Source organism: Gopherus flavomarginatus, chromosome 19 (assembly GCF_025201925.1).
Source record: "Gopherus flavomarginatus isolate rGopFla2 chromosome 19, rGopFla2.mat.asm, whole genome shotgun sequence".
NCBI classification, from domain to species: domain Eukaryota; kingdom Metazoa; phylum Chordata; order Testudines; family Testudinidae; genus Gopherus; species Gopherus flavomarginatus.
Genome location: NC_066635.1, coordinates 13,932,758 through 13,956,907, shown reverse-complemented (window position 1 = coordinate 13,956,907; position 24,150 = coordinate 13,932,758). Strand labels below are relative to the sequence as shown.

Below are 24,150 nucleotides of genomic sequence, written 5' to 3'. Positions count from 1 at the left end.
TTTAATCACACTGCTAAACAATAGAATACCAATTGAAATTTATTAAAATATTCTTGGATGGTTTTTCCACATTTTCAAATATATTTATTTCGACTACAACACAGAATACAAAGTGTGCAGTGCTCACTTTATGTTATTTTTATTACACATATTTGCACTGTAAAAATGATAAAGAAATTGTATTTCAATTCACCTCATACACCGTAGTGCAATCTCTATCATGAAAGTGCAATTTACAAATGTATATTTTTGTTACATAACTGCATTAAACAAAACAATGTAAAACTTTACAGCCTACAAGTCCACTCAGTCTTACTTCTTGTTCAGCCAATCGCTACGAGAAATAAGTTTGTTCACATTTGAGAGAGATAATGCTGTCCGCTTCTGTCATGGTATAATCCCCCACTCTGAACCTTAGCGTCCAAAAGATGGGGTACCAGCATGAATTCCTCTAAGATCAACTACCAGCTCAGTACTTGTAGCACTGCCACCAACCAGGAATTCCAGTGCCTGGTACACTCTGGTCCTCCCAAAACCTTGCCCGGGGACCCCCAAGACCCAGTCCCTCTGGATCTTAACACAAGGAAAGTAAACCCTTTCCCTCACCGTTGCCTCTCCCAGGCTTCCCCTCCCTGGGTTACCCTGGAAGATCACTGTGATTCAAACTCCTTGAATCTTAAACAGAGAGGAAAATTCACCTTCCCCCCTCCTTCTCAATCCCCCTCCCAGACTCTCCCTGAGAGAGAAAGCAATCCTAACACAGAGAGAAATTAACCTCTCTCTCCCCCTTCCCTCCTTTCTCCCCACCAATTCCCTGGTGAATCCAGACCCCGTCCCCTGGGGTCTCACACCAGAAAAAAAAAAACAATCAGGTTCTTAAACAAGAAAAGCTTTTAATTAAAGAAAGAAAAAACAGTAAAAATTATCGTTGTAAATGTAAAATGGAATAGGTACAGGGTCTTTCAGCTATAGACACTGGGAATACCCTCCCAGCCTAGTATACAAGTACAAATTAAAATCCTTTCAGCAAAATACAAATTTGAACTCCTTCCAGCCAAATACACATTTGCAAATAAAGAAAACAAACATAAGCCTAACTCACCTTATCTACCTAGTACTCACTATTCTGGACATATAAGAGACGGTATCAGAGAGATTGGAGAGAAACCTGGTTGCACGCCTGGTCACTCTCAGAACCCAGAGAGAACCACCACCAAAAACATCACAGCATACACAAAAACTTCCCTCCCTCAAGATTTGAAAGTATCCTGTCCCTTGATTGGTCCTCTGGTCAGGTGACAGCCAGGCTCACTGAACTTGTTAACCCTTTACAGTCAAAAGAGACATGAAGTACTCCTGTTCTATTAACCCATAACTATCTCTTTATTACAACTTCTTATTTACAACGTCAACTGAAAGTGAGAACAGGCATTTGCATGGCATTTTTGTAGCCAGCATTGCAAGGTATTTACATGCCAGATATACTAAACATTTGTATGCTCCTTCATGCTTCGGCCACCATTCCAGAGGACATGCTTCCATGCTGATGACACTCATTAAAAAAAATGCATTAATTAATTAATTGACTGAAATCCTTGGGGGAGAATTGTATGTCTCCTGCTCTGTTTTACCCACATTCTGCCAAATATTTCATGTTACAGCAGTCTCTGATGATGATCCAGAACATGTTTGTTTTAAGAACACTTTAAAAATCACTGCAGATTTGACAAAATGCAAAGAAGGTACCAATGTGAGATTTCTAAAGATAGCCACAGCACTCGACCCAAGGTCAGAATCTGAAGGGCTGTCCAAAATCTGAGAGGGATGAGGTGTAGCGCATGACTTCAGAAGTCTTAAAAGTTCAACATCTGATGCAGAAACTACAGAACCAGAACCACCATAAAGGAAAATCAACCTTCTGCTGGTGGCATCTGACTCAGATGTTGAAAATGAACATGCATTGGGGTCCACACTGCTTTGGATCATTATCTAGCAGAACCCGTCATCAGCATGGATGCATGTCCTCTGGAATGGTGATTGAAGCATGAAGGGACATATGGGTGTCTGGCTGGTGAGTCTTGCCCACATGCTCAGGGTTTAGCTGACTGCCATATTTGAGGTTGGGAAGGAATTTTCCTCCAGGGCAGATTGGCAGAGGCCCTGGGGGCTTTTCCCTTCCTCTGCAGCGTGGGGCACGGGTCACTTGCTGGAGGATTCTCTGCACCTTGAAGTCTTTAAACCATGATTTGAGGACTTTAACAGCTCAGATATAAGTTAGGGGTTTACTACAGGAGTGCGTGGGTGCGATTCTGTGGCCTGCGTTGTGCAGGAGGTCAGACTAGACCAGGCATCGGCAACCTCTGGCATGCAGCCCACCAGGGTAAGCCCCCTGGTGGAACAGGTCGGTTTGTTTACTTGCCACGTCCGCAGGTTCGGCTGGTTGCAGCTCTCACTGGCCGCAGTCCACTGTCCCAGGCCAATGGGGGCTGCAGGAAGCAGCGGCCCGCACATCCCTCGGCCCGCGCCGCTTCCCATTGGCCTAGAGTGGCAAACTGCAGCCAGTGTGGGTCATGTGCCAAAGGTTTCCGATCCCTGGACTAGACAATTATAATGGTCCCTTCTGACCTTAAATGTGCTAAAGATTTATATCTGGCACATAAATACGTTACAATGCCGGCTATAACAGTGACATACAAACGCCCGTTCTCTTTCAGATGACATTGTAAACAAGAAGCGGGCAGCATTATCTCCTGCAAATGTAAACAAACTTGTTTCTCTGAACAATTGGCTATACGAGAAGTAGGACAAGGTGGACTTTCTAGGCTCTAAAGTTCTACCTTGTTTTGTTTTTTAAATGCAATTTTTTTTACATAATTCTACATTTGTAAGTTCAAATTTCATGATAAAGAGATTGCACTTCAGTACTTGTATTAGGTCAATTGAAAAATACTATTTCTTTTGTTTTTTACAATACAAATATGTATAATAAAAATAAATATAAAGTGAGCATTGTACACTTTGTATTCTGTGTTGTAACTGAAATCAAAATATTTGAAAATGTAGAAAACATCCCAAAATATTTAAATAAATGGTTTTCTATTATTAACTGTACAATTAATCTCAATTAATTTTTTAAATCTCTGGACAGCCCTAATTCCAATATATCTATATTGAGATGGGGTGACCACAGCTGCACGCAGTATTCAGGATCTGGGAATACCATGGATTTATATAGAGGCAATATGATATTTTCTGTCTCATCTATCCTTTTCTTAATGATTCCCAACATTGTTCGCTTTTTTGACTGTCATTGCACATTGAGTGGATGTTTTCAGAGAACTATCCACAATGACTCCAAGATCTCTTTTTTGAGTGATAACAGCTAGTTTACATCCCATCATTTAAATGTATAGTTGGGATTATGTTTTCCGATGTGCATTACCTTACATTCATTAACACTGAATTTCATCTGCCATTTTGTTGCCCAGTCAGCCAGTTTTGTGAAATCTTTTTGTAGCTCTTTGCAGTCTGCCTGTAACTTAACTATCTTGAGTAGTTTTGTATCATCTGTAAATTTTACCACCTCACCGTTTACCCCTTTTTCCAGATCACTTATGAATATATTGAATAGGACTGGTCCCAGTACAGACCCCTGGGGGACACCACTATTAACCTCTCTCCATTGTCAAAACTGACCATTTCTTCCTACACTTTGTTTCCTATTTTTTAACCAGTTACCAATTAAGACCTTCCCTCTTATCTCATGACAGCTTACTTTGCTTAAGAGCCTTTGGTGAGGGACCTTGTCAAAGGCTTTCTGAAAATCTAAATACACTATATCGTTCTTGTCCACATGCTTGTTGACCCCCTCAAAGAATTCTAGTAGATTAGTGAGGCATGATTTCCCTTTACAAAAAACACATTGACTTTTCCCCAACAATTATGTTCATCTATATGTCTGACAATTTTATTATTTATTATTGTTTCAACAAGTCTGCCTGGTACTGAAGTCAGGCTTACTGGCCTGTAATTGTCAAGATCACTCTACTAAATGGAGTACATTATATTTTTTAAAAAGAAATGAGATCTTAGTAATGATATACCCACTAAATGCTCTGCTACAGAATCTTCACTGAGAAGTAGAGCAATTACTGCCATGTTTGTCATAAGAATTTGCTGATCACCCAAGTGAATATTAATAAGGTTCTATTCTTTTTCTAATTTAGTTTTTTCCCCCAAATGTTCTTTATGCGATTTACTAATATAGAAACTAATTTTGCTCAAAGGACAGGATTACCTCCTTCCACAGCCAACACTAAATTCTTTCTCTTTGATCAGCTGGCACTGCAGAAGGCTGTTTGAGGGATTAGAAAGCTCGAGGAATAGGTTGCAGCATCTAGGTTACCACTTAAAATCCAAGCCAGGTCAGTAAGGACAGAAAGTCATTGTCATCAGATGGAATATGGGAAGTGAATTAATGGACTCAGTCCCATTCCTATGATCACAAAAGCAACTTACAAATCTATTTAAAATGGGCATACTTCTTGGCAGCCTCAGCCAATGAATGAACTGTGTCTCAGAATGAACTGCATTCATGCCTAGAGGTGGTCCTTCTAAGCTTACAGAGACACAACAAAAATACACTAGAATCAGTGGAACGACTGACTTCAATGAGCTTTGGGTCAGGCTGGGTAACAGTGGTGAAGTTTGCACTACTGACGTCTGTACTGTAACTACTGTGAGGACAGAGACCCTGGCTAGCTAAAAACTTCTAGAGAGAGTTGTTCATTTGCTCAGTTTCTGTTCTTTCTTCTAGAAACCAAATGTATGTTCTGTTACTGCTACTGAGACTTCTATTAAATCTGCATTTCAACACAGGTCTTTACATTGTGGCACTAAATGGACTTGGTAATTTCTCTTTGGAAAATGTGTCTGTTTTTCAGCCAAGCTTACAGTTGGTATGACAACACCCATTTTTTCATGTTCTCTGTGTATATATATTTTCCTACTATATCTTCCACTACACGCATCTGATGGAGCGGGTTTGAGCCCACGAAAGCTTATGCTCAAATGTGTTGGTCTCTAAGGTGCCACAAGTACTCCTCATTCTTTTTTATGATTTCCAGTGACTGCATGTCCACCTATTAGATGGGAGAAAGGATGCACTGAGCCATCCAAAGCACTTATAACTCCATCAATATGTTCTCAGCGCTCAGACAATTTGGAACTTTGAGGCAGGTTTGGACAAAGCACTTTGAAAATGGAATTCTCTAGATGGGGTCATGGTCATAGAGTGATGAGCTGTTGCAATTAGAGTTAAAAGGGGCTAGATTCTGATACTTTTGTTCATGTTAGGTGGTACTTGATTTTGCAAGCAGACCCAATATCAGCAAGACCATTCGTAGAATAAAGAGCTACCTAGTATTAAGTAGAGGGGAAGAGTTTGACCCAGATACTGCTTAACACACTGATGCTGTTATACTCTGATTTTTCACTCTGAAAATCCATCCTGACATAAAGACAGCATTATATCACCTTGATAAAGTCTCTACTGACCTAAGGACCTGCCTTCATGAAAGACTCCCTCCCCCCATTCGATTGTGTCATAGCTGCAAGAGCAGAAGCATGTGCTCTGGACATCCCTTGGTTTACAAGACCATCTGGCAGGACATTTTCCAGGAGGGTCCCTCACTTTTGACACTCACTCCCTTTTGTCCCCAAATAATCTGGACGTGTTGACCTTCATGGAATGTTGCAAAGCAGACAGACTTTTGGGGAAGAAAATGTGACATGTGTTGATGTTTGTGGGAAAGATTGTTTTTAGTTGGTATAGTAAGTTGCGGGGATGGGTACAGGTGGCTCCATTTGTGGATACTGATGGATTTTATATTTGTGCCAAAAGCACCTAGAGGGTGTGGAGAGGCAATTGTTAATGAACGTATAAATCATAACAAATAAATAAAATAGCTATAATAGAATACGGTTCTCAGGAACATTCAGATAAAAGTATTGATGTAACTGGGTTACTTAGACTTTTGTAATCAACACTTATTTCTGCATCTAGTCTTCAGATTCAGGAAATCAAAAAAGCTATATTGCAGGAAAGCATCTCACCTCATTGTCCTCATGTATTTCAATGCTGCCTTGTGCAGGGAATCTTTGTTTTCTCAAAGAGGCTCTATATAATTCACCTGCAAGGGAGAAAAACAAAAAACGTAGCACTTTAGCATTTGGCTATCTGATTGTCTAAAGAGATCTGTAGAGATGAGTCACTAAGGGCTTATCTACAAGTTAATTATAAGTTAATTCAGATTTAAAGTGCAATAGTTATTCCTGAATAGCTCCATGTGTAGACAAGACACTTAGTCTGGTTTTAAATTTGAAACATTTCTGTTGGGAATCCTGTGATCAACCAGAAGCATGGACTAGATGTCTTGCAGTTCCACATACAACAGAATCTTTCATTCTTATAAGAACGCTTAGCTCTTATACAGGGCGTGATCCAATGCACTCTGAAGTCAGAGAGAAAGGATGGTCTTTTGATTAAGGCATTGGACTCGGACTCAGAAAGCTGAGTTTGGTTCCTGGCTGTGCCATACATTTCAGAGATGCCAAGGTCGGAATGGACCATTGTGATCAGGTAGACTGATCTCCTATGTAACACAGGCCATATAACATCCCCACAATAATTCCTAAATAAGAGCTTTTAGAACAGCCAATCTTGATGTAAAAATGTTCAATGATGTAGAATCCTCCATGACCCTTGGTAAGTTGTTCCAATGGTTCATTACTCTCACTATTAAAAATGTACACTTTATTTTCCGTTTGAATTCATCTAGCTTTAATTTCCAGCCATTGGATTGTTATACTTTTCTCTGCTAGACTGAAGAGCCCATTAGACCTCCTGTTTGACCTTGGGCAAGTCAGGTAATCTTTCCGTGCCTCAGTTTCCCATGTAATATTACTGCCTTTCTCCCACCTTGTATGTCTCGTCAATTCAGCTTGTAAGCTTCATAGGGCAGGGACTGTCTCTCATTGTGCTTTTCTATAGCACCTAGCCCAATAGGGCCCTGAATTCTGTTGGAGAACTACTTAGACACTACTGTGTTGGAAACAATAATAATGGGAAGGCTCTCCACTGGCTTCAGATGAGGGCCATAGTGCCAGTAACGTCAACAAGCACAGATTATTGATAGCAACCATGACATATTTTATAGAAGATAGTTTCTCTCATGTCTTATTTAACCTACAAGGGTTAAAGACAATTATTTATACTAAAATCACTTGTCAATTTGTAAGCAAAGGGGCTGAGGTCTAGATACAGCATCCCTGGAATATTTGTTCCCCTAATTTGCATAAATATACAGCTTTAACACTCACTATGTAACAGAAGAGCAGTGAATCCAGTTATAGTCTAGTATCGGAGTTAGATAAAATCCAATCACAAAGGGAAAACCAACAATTTAATGTACTTTTTGACATGGACACATATTATATAAATGTATCTGAATGTGATTAGGAGCCTAGAGGTTTAATAATAGATAGTTATCTAAATGCTTATTCACCATCCAATTTATTTTAAAAAATGAAATTGAAGAGTTTTCTGGTTTGTTTTCAATGTCAATCTTCATGCTTCAGGGCATACACCAATCACTAACTTGCTGTGGTCAGGAAGAAACTTCCCTTGTGGCAAGTTATTCCATAAATGTCCATTACTGGATTTCTTGTAGTTTCCTCTATATACGTTCTGCTTTCAAAGAGAGAACACTAGATGGACCATTGGTGTAATCTTACACAACAACTCTTTTGTTCATACATTCCACAAGTGATAGACGAGTAAGTAAGCTGCATTATGCAATACATCCTTCATCCATGCCGTAATGACTGTGTCTGCTGCAGATGTGCTGAAATTATTATTGAAATGGTGCTTTTGCAGCAAAGTTGCACTATTTCTGTTCTCAGACATTAAGGGACAAAACTTGTAAATCTCCATGATCAAAACAGATTCTCAGACAATGTAAATTCGCAGTATTAGATGCGTCTCCTGTAATCATCCTGTCATCCATCTGTACTGCAGGTAGATGATGACATTGGTATGGGTAAATCTAAATTTAACCCTCATTTTTTCCCCTCTGTAACAGACAGAATCCTTGCTGATCATGTGCAAACCATTTTCTTTCTTAGCTTAATAAAACCCTTCAGGTTAGGGAACAGAGCTCAGAAGCTACATTAACAGACTGTGTGTTTTAATCAAATGAATTGAGAGTACAAAAGTCTATAGAAATGGGGTTTTCTACATATTATTGACTCAACCGAAATTTAAATCTGCCCAACTTTCCATTTTTAGAGGAGCCCCAAATGCATGTTCTAAAAGGAAAGGAACCTATCTATTTTGGTGGCCAGGCAAGCAGGACACAAATCTGCAGATGCCCTATGGTTTCACATCATGGATTGGAGAAACTGTTTGCACTGTTCCCAAGGATAAGGAAAGTCTGAACATTTAGGGATGGGGGGAGACAACCAGCTTGTGAAGCCATGCTGAGGAAGAAGAAAAAATCTCACACTGCTCAGAGCATCAAGAAATGTCCTTCCATCTAGCAACCACAATGGAAGGAGGAAAAGGAGAGAAAAAAAGACAGACAAATATATACCCAGGGGCCTCAATGACTATTGCATTCATCCTCTCCTCCTGAAGGGCCCACGTCTGACTCCATCACAAACAGGTTGCCTGGGTAGCAATATAATAAGGATGTAAGAACATTTGTGACAGTGATGATAGGTGGACATGAATGGGTCTCTACTGGTAAGCCTAGGGGAAACAAACCCTTCAAGCCCACATGAAAAGAGAGTGTCTCACATTAAGAATTCCTTCCCCATGAGCAAACCCAGTAAGGATAAATGGAATATCACATTGTCCATTTTGGGGGCTGCTTTTCTGCACTTTTCTTAAAAGCATTTAAAAGTAGAGCTGCCAATGAGCACTCTGGTCTCCATGCACAGTGTTTCAGCACCTTTTCTCTAGCTATGTGTGTTGGTTACCTAGGAAACGGTTGTAGGATGGGATTTGATTAGCTCTGTTGTCAGCTTGATTGTCACATTTATACCTGGGGCCAACCACTTGCTGACATTAAGGGACACTCCACCCTACTGTGTTTTATGGCAGTTAGGAGACATCGGCATCAGAAGTGATCAGTCAAGCTTTGTGAAGAAAAGATCCACCTGTTCCGATCCTGCCCCCGTGCACACACACAGTGGAATCTCAGATCCCTTTCCTGCCCCCTGCCTTGTGAGCTTACGATAAAACTACAGAGAGCAACCTGCCAGAGACTGTAGGTGTTAAGGTGCAGCTGCAGAAGTAGCAAAGCAGGGACCTTCAGACACTCCAAACTCTTTCCGTAGTTCTGACTAGATTTTCTCTGCCCTGTGCTGACTGTCTGTTTGCTCCAGCTGAAAGAAACAGCACCCATTTCTTAAAGTACTTTGGAGAGCAAATAATTAAAATTATCTTGACTCACTGTTGTCTCTACTTGGTGAATTCTATTGACTGTTTGACCCGACATTCATATACTGGGATGTACCATATTGGTTTCTATTGCAGGGCAGGCAGTTCTCCATCCAGCATCCAGGGATTATCATACCCTAAAAGTCCATTTTATGTCCATATTTGCTACTATGTTCTTAGAGCTTCCAACAAAGGGAGCTTCTGAAGTTATTAAAACAGCACATTAACTTTACCTACCACAAAATTTTGTCAAAAGCCATTTAAAAGCAGTTAGAGGACAGAAACTAAGGTCTGATAGTATTCTGTGTAGAATTTAAAAAGCTTGTAAGGTGGGGTCCCTTCTTCATTAGCAAAGAGTGAAACTGAATGCAGGTCAAGTTGAACAAATGATGTGAATAACAGTCCCTTCAGGGAACATGGACCCACTCACTTCACTGATCATGACACACTGATCCACTCCACTGATCATGATACATCTTCCCTATATTTTTATATAAACATTACTAACAAATAATTGATGCCCAGAACCCCACCCTATGCCCCTTCAGCCAGAGTCTGCCAGCACAGTCAAGTTGGAGTCTCATCATTACCACAGACTCAAAAGGTTACAGAGTCTTTGAGATAGTTCAGTCTCCTCAAGCGGCAGTCACATCAGGAGGGACCTATTTCTGTCTCTTAACCTAGAAAATGATCTGATACAGCCCCTTCTCCTGCCTCCTCACACTTTTCCAGCAATAGATTTTCACCTGACTTGAAGGCAAATAATCCAAACAGTGAAAATGAATTTAATCTTCAAGACCTGACACCTTAATAAGTAGAGTTTGCTATTTGTCTAGTGACTCAACAATCTGTAGAACCAACCAGGCACTCAACAAAGGGTGAAAAATCCATTTCCTTTGGCATATGCCTGAACATAAGCTACAGAGAACTCTGGTACAAGAACAGAGATGTTCTGCTGTATCTCCTAAACCTGTTCATTTCCTCCTACAGTCGACTCCTCTCATGACCCTTGCTTCAATTACCCGAACTCTCATTTCTCTCCAGCACTGCCCAAGATGGTTGTTCCAAATCTTGCAAACCACTAAAGCCTCCCATGTGCTGAAAGGGAACTTTGATTTGAGAGTATTAGAAGCCCCAGATCAATCACAACACATGATGGGAGGGTACGTTAATGATTTCACCACAGTGCTCTGCAGCTCTTCCCTCCTCCCTTACTAGAAGCAGAATGGAGAAGAGGTAAGTTATTTTTAAGATCACAAACATTGTAAATTATAGCAGACTGATGATTAAAAAGGCCATGTTATAATACAATCAAAGCATAATAAAGTTAAAAGACAATTTGGCTCTGGCATAGCATCTTTCATTTCAGGTTCTCAAGTGACTTTATAAACTAATTAAGCTTCACAACACCCAAGCAAGAGAGGATTACTTCAGTTCGAGGTGTGAGTACTCAGCATCCCTGGGCGGGGACGACAACACAACAAGCTAACTATGTTACCTTCTTTTTCTTGCAGAGGAAGGCTGTTAAATCCTGGGAGAGCAGAAACGTACAATCTCTAGTCTCTAACATTTTCTCATCTGTCTCAGAGGGAAAGGAGACCATGAAACCCTTTTGAAAGTCAGTGACAGAAAATGTGCACTTTCTAACGTCACACATAGCACCGTGTTGCAGCCCCACCTGTTCTGCGGGGATTTGCTGCTTTGAAACGGGAGCAGCTCTTCCTTCCTGTAAAAGTGGTAGAAGTTGCACAAGGCTTGCTTTCATGTGTATATATAAGCAAGAGCATATATGACACTCATAGAATGCTCTTGTGAACTGGCATTGGATTAGAAACTAGAACGCCAATAAAAGACTGAAAGAATTAATTGTAGGTCTCACCTTCACCAAGAAATAGCACAAATTATCTGTGTCCCTTGCTGGAACCACACATGGGTTTCTGCACTCTTTATATCTACCTGTATGACAGAACAACACTAATCCATTTCCAGATTATGCCATTGCCATGCTGAGTGGCCACAGGCAAATCAAAGACATTTATTCTCTGTATCTCAGTTTCTTTTATGTAAAAATGGGGTAATTATGCTTTCCTTCTTCATAGGATTGTCAGGATTAGCCAATTAATGTTTGTACAAAAAAAACCTAGCAACCCTGAAACATCCAGCACACTTAGAACATAAGAACAGCCATACTGGGTCAGACCAAAGGTCCCTGTATCCTGTCTTTTGACAGTGGCCAATGCCAGATGCCCCAGAGGGAAGGAACAAAACAGGTAACCACCAAGCGATCCATCCTCTGTCATCCATTCCCAGGACTAGCTGCTCGAAGAAGCAGTCATTTAAGATGTCAAGAAACTTTATCTCTGCATCCTGACTGGGTACATATTCACCTCAGGACAATATGGGGATAGTTGAAATCCCCCATTATTACTGAGTTTTTTATTTTAATAGCCTCTCTAATCTGAAGGGAAAAAAATCAATTATTCATTCAGCTCTAGTTTTAGCAGATAAATATTTCACATTTTGTTACCCAAACAAGTAAATAAACTCCTCTGAATCCATACATACCTACAGAAAAGTATAGAAAGAAGGAGTTTAAAAACTTGGCTCATCAGAAGGGATCTTTTCTTCCTGGGTTCTGAACGAGCAACAGATCTCAGGACCACACAGGCTTTATTGTACAGGCTAAATTATGGAGGCTTACATAATTGGAGGCCTTCTTTGTCATGATGGCAATACAATACAATAGTACTATTGAAGAGTTACAGCTCTGTGGGAGAGAGGATTGTACAGCATGACCTACTAGAGAAAATGCCAGAGAAATTTCATTAGCCATTGAAATGAAGCTGATTACGGGGAAATTGTGTGTTTTATTATTTACTGAAAGCGTTTTAATGAGGTAAAATAATAACAAGGCTTAGCAGGACTGAACCTTTCTGATGAGATATCAACGTTTTACAGTTTTCTGGCAGTCTTTATTTATACCATCATTATAGCAATTTATGCTAATTACATCATTATGTAAATTACAGTAACAAAAAAGATAATCAGATCCCATACAGAGGCAGAAACCAATGGACTGTAATGACTTACATTCTAATAGCAAGTGACGGCGGAAGGTTAGAGATGAGATTACATTGACAATGATTATTTTTTAAAATTTAAACCTGAAAATGAACTAGCTACAGACTGCCCTAGTCTCTCAAATCTTGGAACACGCAGAGAAGTCACAGGGATGGGAGAAGATCTTGAATACTAGATTTTCAAGAAATCTCAGCTCCTATTTTGACATCTATAAGAGCGGCCAGATTTTCAAGATATCAGTAGCCAGCAGTTACCAATGTGACTCTTCTGCACCTGACGTGCATGGAACATGCTGAGCTCTTTTGAAAACCTGGTTATGGATTTTGGTGCCTAAATGGGAGCTGTTCGCTTGAAAATCTGGCCCCAGCTATGGGTGCTGAGCCTTTTGAAAAATCTGATCCACTCACCTGGCCCAGTGAAATCAATGAAAAGCCTCCCATTGACTTCAGAAGGTGTGGAATCAGATCTTGCTTCATACTAATGAGACACTTTGTCCTCCAGTCTCTACCCTGGCTTCCCATAGAATATCTAATCAAGTTCAAAATCTCTGTCCTCATCTAGGCGCACCCAAGATATCTATAAGACGACCTCAAGCACCGGGATGAGGGCCAGGGTGAAGAACTCCAGGCACAATGGAACTTTCTAACATAAAACTCATTTGTACAGGAGACAAAGCTTTCTAGGGGTCAGGTCTAAGAGTGTGGAATCAATTCCCAGAGCAAGAAAAGACCATCACAAGCCTCAGTACCTTCTGCCTTCTTCAATCTACCTTCTCTAACAAATATATAGCAGCCTGGACAATTATAAAAACAAGTCCTACCAAAACAAAACATTACACCATGCACAAAATACTCCTCCTGCAGAGAACGAAAATGAGCACAAGCCTCACAACAGATGTTAGTCATGTCACTTAATGCACTAATGGAAGAGGCTCAGATACAACGGAGATGAGGGTTATATATAAGAATCTATATAGAATAATGATAGAGAAAGGATGGTCCAGTGGTTAGGGCACCAGCTTCGGACACCTGGGTTCAAGTTCCCGCTCTATCACAGACCCCCTGTGAGACATTGGACAAGTCACTTAGCGTCTCTGTGCTTCAGTTCTCCATGTGTAAAATGGGTATGTTAGCACTGCCTCACCTCACTGGGACGTTGTGAGAATAAATACATAATAAGATTGTGAGGCTCTCAGATGCTATGCCTTGTGCAGGCCGCATCAGTACTTCAGGACCCATTGTGAATTACTGAATTCTGTAAATCAGCAAAGAGGAGAACAAGTAATAAAAAGAGCAAAAATAAAAGCAATATAAAAATGTACCTGGTCACTTATTTTGCAAACTGTAGATCAATAAATATTTCTAATAATTCTCCATTATTTCTCAGGGCATTGACTAGTACTCACTAGACTGCATCTCACTACAGCACTAGCTATGGAATCTTTGCTGAGGAGCTGGGAAAGAGCTGACATTTTTATGCATATTATGAAGTATGTGGGATTAACGAGTTTACAACATCTAGGTCAGAAGCAATTTAACGAATGGAAATATCTTGTTTTTTTACAGCTCATATTTCAAACAAAGATTTCAGACCATCTATACAGTTCAAAGCCTTGACATGTTATGCCTCCTGTACTAATCTCACTGACAGAAACCTGTTCTCCCCTTCACCACTCACACATGAACTTAATATATACCAAATAAAATTAAATGTTAAAAAATGTATTATTCAGTAAAGCATGACCGGGTTATCTTGAAGGCTATTGTATTCCCTTTGCTTCAATGTGAACCTCTAAAAGCAATAAGTGAGTAGTATAACTGAACTACATTCAATGACCAGCAGAGAATTTGGTCCATTGTATCAAAATCCAAGTGCAATCACTATTAGCCAAGTCCACAGAGGTAAGAGAAGATATACATGCATGCCTGGAGCCTGTGTCATCACGAGTGTTTTTCTACCAATGTGCTTCTCTATTTGTGATCCACTGGAATCTAATATGGATACACTTCAGTGTGCCTCAAATTTACATCTATCAGCACAGTGAGAGATATCTAGAGTCCAGTATGTCAACACAAACAAACAAACAAAAAAAGCCACCACCTTCCAGCACTACAAAATGTAAAAGACATTGAGGGTATTCAGTCCATTGTAAAGGGTAGGAGTCCATTTGTAAATTTCAAATCCAGGTTTAGGTTTTGGACACAACTGAAGTTCAGAAGTAATCAGACTGAGTGTGGCACTTTGGGGTAGCTTCTAGTTTATTCAACATTAATAATCAGTTATGATGTAACCTACCCTCAAGTAGGCCCATTTCCAGCCTAGATTACTGACACCAACAACAATCACCAATCTCACCCATCCACTATATTAGATTAGACCAAGTGTCTTGGTTTTGGAGCGATATTACCAAGATAGCAAATACTAACAGAAGCAACATAAGACCAAGGGCTCAGTTTAATTGGCATAGCCCTGTAAAGAACAATCTATGCGTAACAGGTACTAATGTGATTCCACAGACATGTTAGCTGCATCTTTAACACACTTATACACCAATATTCCCTCCTCCACCCATACAGAACATGGATAATGAAACTGTAGGAGCAGCAGAGAGTCCTGTGGCACCTTATAGACTAATAGACGTATTGGAGCATGAGCTTCGTCGGATGCAACCCATCCCACAAAAGCTTGTGCTCCAATACGTCTGTTAGTCTATAAGGTGCCACAGGACTCTTTGCTGCTTTTACAGATACAGACTAACACGGCTACCCCTCTGATACTTGAAACTGTAGGAGGCTTTAGTTCTACATATCAGTAATTTATATACTCCAGCCAAACAAAGGCAAGTTGTGCCATGATTCACTAGTATCAGGATATTTCTGGCAGGGCCAGCTCCAGGGTTTTTGCCGCTCCAAGCAGTGGGAAGAAAAAAAAAAGCCGTGATCGGCGGCAGCTCCACCATGCTGCTTTCTTCTTCGGCGGCACTTTGGAGGCAGGTCCTTCCCTCCGAGAGGGACCGAGGGACTTGCTGCTGAATTGCCGAGGAACCCAACGTGCCACCCCAAGCACCTGCTTGCTGAGCTGGTGCCTGGAGCCAGCCCTGATTTCTGGAATGAACAGCACACAGGAGCATCCTCAGAGGGGAATTCAATAGAGAGTTTAAATGCCTTCCTGAAATTTTGTACATTTTTTCAGCCAACATAGAGATCAGATGTCAGAAAAAAAAATCTCCCGATAGTCCAATTTGGTATATTTATAAGACTTGTATGCCTTCTGCTACAGCATCCAACTAGAGAACACATTCGACTATGTGGATCATTAATCTATTTTGATTCAGCGATTGTTGAACTTACATGCTGTAAAGGTAAGAACCAGCACAAACTCTTCATGTGGATTTTATTATATATTACTTGTATTATGATGGCTTCCAGTGGCCCATCACAGAACTCAGTTAGTCTCTGCCCCAGAGAACTAATAATCTAAGTATATATTAAGATTTTCATAAAATAAGTCATATATTAGGGAGACTAGAGGTACTCTAAAAACATGTTATACTCTGTTTGCAAGTGAATGAGCTCTCTCTCCCCACTCCACCCCCACATATAAAACCAGGAGCCATTACTACCAACTGTACAGGTTTCAAAAACAGCAATACGAATGTCTAAAAATGCCCTAAGAAACTTTTCTGCCCCTGAAAATTTCACAACCGGAGAGTAAAGTCATTTCCTGGGCCCTCCCACAGTTACAAATGAGTACAGAGTCCTGTTATAAAGATGGGACCAACTCATTTTCCAGTGGCAGAAAGCTCATTTGTATTTCTGCAAGGCTGTGATATATCAGAGTTTAAAGCTGTGTGACATGTCTAGAAAAGCTGTATCAGGTGTATGGCTGCATGCCACCCATCCTGTGCCTCTGTGAAGGGTAGAAGGGGGGACTTTCCACATTTGAGAGGAGGAAAGATTTCTAAAAAAAAAAAAAATGCAGTTTTGTATGAAACTGCTCCAGGGTTTAAAATGTCAGAGTAAATGCCAGATGTGATGGATTAATGAGCAGAGAGGTTAGACAGTCAGAAGTATATGACAAATTACCACATGGTTCTGCAATTTATCATACAGTCCCATAATTTATCACGTGATTCTGCAATTTATCACATGATTCTCTCTCTCACACACACCCCTACACACTTTTTCCATCTCTATAAATGTAATACTGTATTAACATTCTACCTGTTATCATTCAGTAAATTCAGTGCAAATTACTAATGCAGATTAGAAATATTCTCCATTGTATTTAACTGTTTTCTCATCATCTTGCCTGATAGAAAACAGCAAAACAAATTACTTAGAAAAGAATGAGGAGATATCATTTCTTGATGCTTGGATTAGCTTTGTCAAGTGAACAGCCTGTCATAATTTAGTTGGTCTATTTAGGCATGTCACTGCCCCAGAGACACCTTTTCCTATGATTTTCACTTCACTGAGAAGCATGATGCAGGCCATAAAGTGCTGCAAGCCAACCTGAAAAATTCTGATAAAATATCTGCAACTGATAAGGTATATACAGCAGTATTGCTCAACACTATTCCCATTTGTGACTGAAACATTCATACAGGATATAACAAAACTATGGCAAATTTTATATTAGTACTAAATAAGAACATTCTTTCTGATCATATGTACAAACAAAGTCAGATTCGCTTAGGTAACCAGTATCTGTGTGTATGATCAAAAAGAACGAGGAGTACTTGTGGCACCTTAGAGACCAACAAATGTATTTGAGTATAAGCTTTTGTGGGTAACAATGTTCTACTTATCCCTGTCAGCAAAGTGGTTTCAAGTCTGCAGTTTCAGTGAATTTATCACACCATGCTAATCTCAGTCATTGTGCTGGTCCATGTTATGCTGTGCATAAATAGCTACGAAACCTGGGTTGGATTAGAAAGATGGAACAAGCCACGTAGAAGCCAACAAGGGCCAGATTCCACAGAATGTAATGTGAGTTGCCCCAGGGATAATTTCGTCCAAGATGCAGACACACTCATATGGCCGGAAAGTATAGGTGGAATTCTAGCTATATTTGGCAGGAGTATAGCTATGGAAACCACAACCCACAGGTTAACACAGTTTTGCCAGGACAAAATTCACACCTTGTAGCTTGAGTTGTGCTACCTCCATAGCAACACCTTTTCCAGCTATTCCTTTGCTCTTTAAAGAAGCACGTAAGTGAGCTTTAAAAAGTGTGCACTGCCCACAAAGTGCAAGTTCCAAAAACCACTGTATAACAGGGTTATTCTTTGATTGTTTAACATAACCTTAATGGCATCAGTGCTGTCACCTTCATTTCATGCCTCCCATCTAAGGATCTCTACGATGGGGAGAGAAAACAGAATTCTAATAAAGACTGGCATGAATAACATGGATTAGTTTCCCTCTAAAACATTTTGGAAAGACCCCATATTTCATGCCAGCTACTAGCTTGAATCACAGTAGTCTCTGCTGATCCAATTTCTTTTATGGTAAAGACCATTGAAAATAAATTAGTTTTAGTGCTGTTTTCAGAAAGCAGAGCACTGGGCGCTTAAGGATCTATCAGAGGTGAGACAATCTGGGAACATTTAGGGAACAAGTGATGAAGCCTTTACAATGAATGCTTGGAGGAGAAATGGTGACTGAAGCTCACGTCCCCTCTGCTAATGCTCCAATGCTAGTGGCAGTCATAATGAGGCTGTATATGCTCCTAGATCACAGGCTTGGAAGGCCACTAACACTACTGGTAAGTGTTATGGGGGTCAAAAATATATATTGCAGGGCAGCCATGGCTGCTCTTACTCCCCATGCTCCAGCAAGTAGGGGTAGGAAAATCTGAGACTCACAACCCACTACTCTGACGTGAAGTAATCTCAGAGCTCTTAAGTGCCCCGTCAGCCTTGAACAGGCTATGGTTTCTGCCTCTCCATATGAATGTCTTTCCTTTAAATTAAAAATTCTCAAGGCTTGTGAACTGAACAACTGTTCTCTCTTTTCACATAAATCTGGCTTCCTCAAAATGTTTTCCTGAGCCTCCGTGGCACTAGCCTGGAAATCTTTGATAGACAACAACTGAAGAGGATGCATGTCTCAAAAGGGTACCACAATTACTGAATTATACATTTCCAGATCAGTTTCACTTGCAGCAACAGAATCACAAAAGGAGGCCTATCAAAATAGACAACAAAGAATGTCTCAAAACACACAGTATTTTCCAAACTCTAGCAATAATTCACTGTATCCATCTTGCTGGTATTTTATTTTATTAATTTTTTTAGGAATCAATATAGTAATTCCTGGAAGAAGTGCAATACAGAAAACAAATCAACGAACCCATAAAGAGTATCCCAGTAACATAACATTACATGGCCGAGACTGTCAACCCCACTTAAATGATCCGAATATGTAATTCTCATTGAAATAAAAGGGAATTTGGTGCCTAAATCCCCTAAGTAGCTTTGAAAGTCTCAGCCTATAAGAGCCATAAAGACTCTTGCAGGAACAATAGGAACTCAAGATCATAGGGCAAAGCCAACAAAAAAGCATGAGCAATCCACATCCCCTTAACTGTTACTGAAGGAAATAATGAAAAACAGAAAAGTTTAAAAAACCCAAATCACAGCATAACCCTAATCCAGTGAAGTACTTAAGCACATGCTTAATTTTAAACACCTGAGCAGTTCCATGAGTGACCTTTCACTAGTCTATAACGCATTTGAGAAGTATGTAACTGCTTCAGAGGTGACAAGACAAAAGACACTTTAGTAAAGTCACCCAGACTACTCAGGTCCTAAAAGTTAAACATTTAAGTACTTGGCTGGATCAAGGTCTTTAAAGCTCCACTAGAGACTGAGTAAGAGAAGGAAAGAAAGCCAAACTCAGCCTGGAAATAGAGCATACATTTTTCCCAGTGAGGGTAATTAATCATTGCAATTTTTAAGTTGAGAGTGGGTGTTTTTCTAAAAGATCTGCTCTAGTTCAAACAAGAATTATTTCTGAACAGTTCTCCGGTCTGTGTTATGCAGGAGGTCAGACTAGATGACCACAGTGTTTCTTTCTGGCCTTAGGATCTATGAATCTGGTGGGAGCACATTCAGCCCTTTCTATTTTATCTGATGAGATGCTCAAAAGCCTTAACCCAAAATTAATATATTTTAGGTCCATTTTCTTTCCAGTAAACAACTTCTTTAAAAAACCACTTATAACAAACCTTCTATTTTGTTTGCTTTAATTAGAAGAGGTCTCATCTGACCAACAGAACATTCTGCTCCCTCTTTCTCAAAGGCTGCCCACCCCCAGCACTGTCACAGAATGAAAACATTCTGGCAATACTGGAGACTTCAATTCTCCTCCAATGTCGTGTCACTTCTCCCAGCTACTGACATTTGCAGGAGAGGTTATGGGCACAAGCAGAGGGGCTCATCTGGTGATTTAAACAGCATTACATCAATTTACAGCAGCAGTGGATTTGACACACACACCGTAACTCTCCGTGCCACTAATATGGTAAAGATTATAACTTGGATCTATTTATTAATTTCAATTTAAATAATGACTAAAAAGGTGATTATCCAAAGCTTTAGGTGCCCTATCACATCATTAACAATACTATGTAAATTCGCTGCACCAGTAATATCATCAATTCAACAGGAGCTGAGCCAGCCAGTTTCCTACTAAAACTCCTTTCCACCCTCCTCGGTGTTCAGGAAGCATACTCTTCGCCCTCTCCAAAAACCCTTGTGCAGCGTGTCCAGGAGACCACCAAATCTGGAGTATAGTGAACTAAAATAGGGAGCAAGTTCCAGAGTCTTGGAGCATCACAGAGAAAGCCCTGCCGGCCACCTCCTCTCTCTTATAACAAGGAGGATTCAACTCATGCATCCCTGCTGACTGCAGCTGTGGCAGTGTGGCACGGGGTGAGAGGTGATCCCTCATGTAGATCAATTATGAACTGACATTTACTTAAGAACGGATATTTGTGTTGAATATTTACCAACAAAGCATAGTTGTTTCTTAACAGGCTCTGTTTCTTTTATTGCCAACACAAGAGACTAGAGAGCATACCCCAGTGCTTGTGATGAAGGAACAACTCCCCTCTGAATCATTTATGTCCTCCTCTCTGATACTTTCTAAACTAGTGGAAAGGTCACCTGCCAAAATAATAAAGCAACAAGGCTGGCTAATCAGTATGATCCTGGCCTTCAGCTTTCTGAATTGCTTGGAAGCAGGATGAGGATTCTTGAGACCACAGTGCAAAGGACACCAACACCTTGAGGAAACAGCCAGGTTGTTTAACCAACAGGGATTGATGTTTAATCAATACTAGTTGCTCTTTAATAAGGTTCAGTGGCATCTTACAGAAAGGCATGTAGATTTTTAGGTCTTCAAGTCAAAGAGTGTATTGTCTGAGATGGCGGCTGCTGTCATTTTGGTCTCAACCAAAATGCTTTTTATGTATTTGCCCTCCGTGTCTGTATAAATGCTTTTCTGAAAACATATTTGTTTTCCTGCATATATTCAAAAGCGGAGAGCAAAAGAATTTATCCTCACACACTTTTTGTTCCTATATATTTTATTGTGTTCACTCAAATAACAAAAACACACAGTAGAGCACTGAATATTTACACAGTAAATCTCTTGAACCAAGAGGGACATTTTCAAAAATGAGTTTGGAGTCTAGTGTCAAGCTGCCTGCAGTGGCTCATGACCATGAGCGTCAACCTCAGGCAGACTCTCAGGAAGCAGGGCACACACTGGTTGTGAGCGCTATACTTAGATTTCTGCAACCAAAGTTTCAAGTGTGAACTTCTCAAGCACTACAATAGCCTAACTACGGAGTCAACTACAATTCCCTGGGGTACTCAGTCTATCTTGCCACTCAGGCAAACTTGCCTTTGTGACAGATGGTTCCTTACCCCAAAAAACACAATATTCAGGTTACTCCCACTCCCAAAGGACCAGTCACTTACCCCAGGTTAATTGTACCTTAGATCTCACACCAAAGATAATGCTCTTAGTCAATCCTATATTAAACTAACTAAAGGTTTAACAAATCTCATTTTTCCCCCACAAGGTTGAAGTAGGTTAACATATAGGGTTGGGGCTCAGGAGGAGGTGAGGGCTCTGGGCGACACATACCTTGGGGGGGCTCCCCAGAAGTGGTGACATGTCCCTCAGCTCTTCGACAGAGGCGAAGCCAGGCAGCCATTGAGAGCCAGCACTTGGGGCAGAGGCAGCACATGAAGCCTTCCTGGCTGTACCCGCACCTAGGAGCTGAGGGACAAGTCACTGCTTCCAGGGAGGCGCACAGAGCCAGATAGGGAGTCTGCCAGCTCTGCCAACTCCTCCCCATCAGCAGTGGGGGGCCCGCACCGCTGGCCCACTCCCTGCTCTAGAGCACCCCAGATTTAGTCAGGGGTACATAGTACAAGTCATGGACAGGTCCAAGCCACGAATTTTTGTTTACTGCCCGTGACTTTCACTAAAAAATATCTATGACTAAAACTTAGCCTTAATTATCATAGAACCATAGAACTGGAAGGGACCTCGAGAGATCATCTAGTCCAGTCCCCTGCACTCATAGCAGGACTAAGTATTATCTAGACCATTCCTGACAGGTGTTTGTCCAGCCTGCTCTTAAAAATCCCCAATGATGGAGATTCCACAACCTCCCTGGGCAATTTATTCTAGAGTTTAAGCACTTGCAACCCCTCCCAGCTTGGTATTGTCACAAAGTTTATAGGTGTACTCTCTATGCCATTATCTAAATCACTGATAAAGATATTGAACAGAATTGGACCCAGAACTCATCCCTGTGGGACCTCACTCGTTATGTCCTTCCAGCATGACTGTGAACCATTGATAAATACTCTCTGGGCATGGTTTTCCAACCAGTTTCGCACCCACCTTATAGTAGCTCCATCTAGTTTGCATTCCCCTGGTTTGTTTATGGGAAGGTCATGCGAGACAGTATCAAAAGCTTTACTTTTTATTTTATTATAAGTGAGATCAATGCATGCAGCAACTCTCAACCATTTAGTGAAGTCCAAATATTAAAATACATCTCTATAAATGTAATATCTATTTTAACAAGACTAACACACAGGTGAGTCTGACTGGTTTCCAGCTATGCATTTGTCTGTGTTCAGTGAGGCTTAGGGACCTTGGAATGAGCCGCCTCCTGGTCTGCCAGCATCACACCTAGCCCTCACTGAAAGTTAATGGGACTTAGGCGCCTATGTCCAAAAGTAACAGGCACTTAGGAGCTCAAGCCACTTTGACCCAGATCCTCAAAGGTATTTAGGTGCCTGACCTCTACTGAAATCCCTTTTGAAAAATTTACCACAAATCCTGAAACTCTTCAGAACAACAGGCCAAATCATGAAGATCTTTCACAAAACTCCCATTGGGATTTTACCTGAGCAAGGATTAGGGGAGGAGAGAAACTGAATTACAAACCATCACCACCCTTCCCACACACACACAATATGACTTTAGAGTTTTAAAGTATCTGTGCTATAGAAAAATGCTTTTTTAAAATATAATAAAAATACAGGACAGTGTACAGCAGAGCAACTAGCTGTGCAGATGGGTTCAGACAGACAGTGTCTGAGTTCTGCCAATCCACCTAAAGATAACTCAGGCAGAGAGTGAGCAATATGCACTGGTTCCGTAACAATGCAGATATTTCATCAACTCACATTTCTCTCTTCCGTAAAGAGCAGTTATTTCTGGTGACTTTTTATTGTGTCAGTTGACATTTTAATTACATGGTCCCAACATAACAGGACAGCAGGATAAAATGACCCATATGTACCTGACAGAAATGGATCTCTTCCAGTCATGGTAATAATGTAAAGTGCTTTGCCAAATTTTCAGTTGAAAAAAACATTCTTCATGTCCCAATCAATAATTAGGCATTTGGAGGGGATTTTTGTTGATGATTAGGCACTGGTTTTGAGAGAAAAGTTTTCTAGTGGTAAAATATCCCGACTGAAGGAATACATTTCTGAAGAGAAAAAGGGTCTCTCTGCCATCCCCTCCAGTAAAACAAATCTTTCAGGTGCCCTGCTTTTCACTGCAGTGCATAGCTACACTGTCGCCGGTGTAGACGAGGCCTAAGATAGCAATCTCTGGCATTGTTACTGTACACACACACACACACACAATCATCACTAGCTACACACATCATAAAAAGATGAGGCATCAGAACCTGAACTCTACATATTTGGCTACTCTTCATGCTAAGCAAAAGGAGAAGATCTCATAGCTCATCTTCTAAGGAAAGTTGTTATAAATGAGCAAGCCAGTCCCCTATACAAAACTACACACCGAAGGGAGGCAATATCTCTTATAATCCCAGCTGCAAGTGAACACCTGAAATTATGGCCTGCTGGAGGCGATCGTGTAAGAAGGGGCAGAAAGTTGGCATAGGAACAAACCCAGCTTCCAGCCAACATTAAAATTAGAAACAGAGGGTGAGCTTAGAATCATAGAATATCAGGGTTGGAAGGGACTTCAGGAGGTATCAAGTCCAACCCACTG

General features: G+C 40.6%; 1 protein-coding gene across 3 annotated transcripts in view; it reads right to left on the bottom strand.

The window, feature by feature from the left end:
• PITPNM3 (PITPNM family member 3) overlaps nt 1–24,150 on the bottom strand; it is a 344,508-nt gene that overhangs the window by 93,582 nt on the left and 226,776 nt on the right. For all 3 annotated transcript variants that reach the window (XM_050929606.1, XM_050929607.1, XM_050929608.1), the window contains one exon: nt 6,115–6,191. In XM_050929606.1, the coding sequence (XP_050785563.1) occupies nt 6,115–6,191 (77 nt within the window). The remainder of the gene's footprint in view (nt 1–6,114; nt 6,192–24,150) is intronic.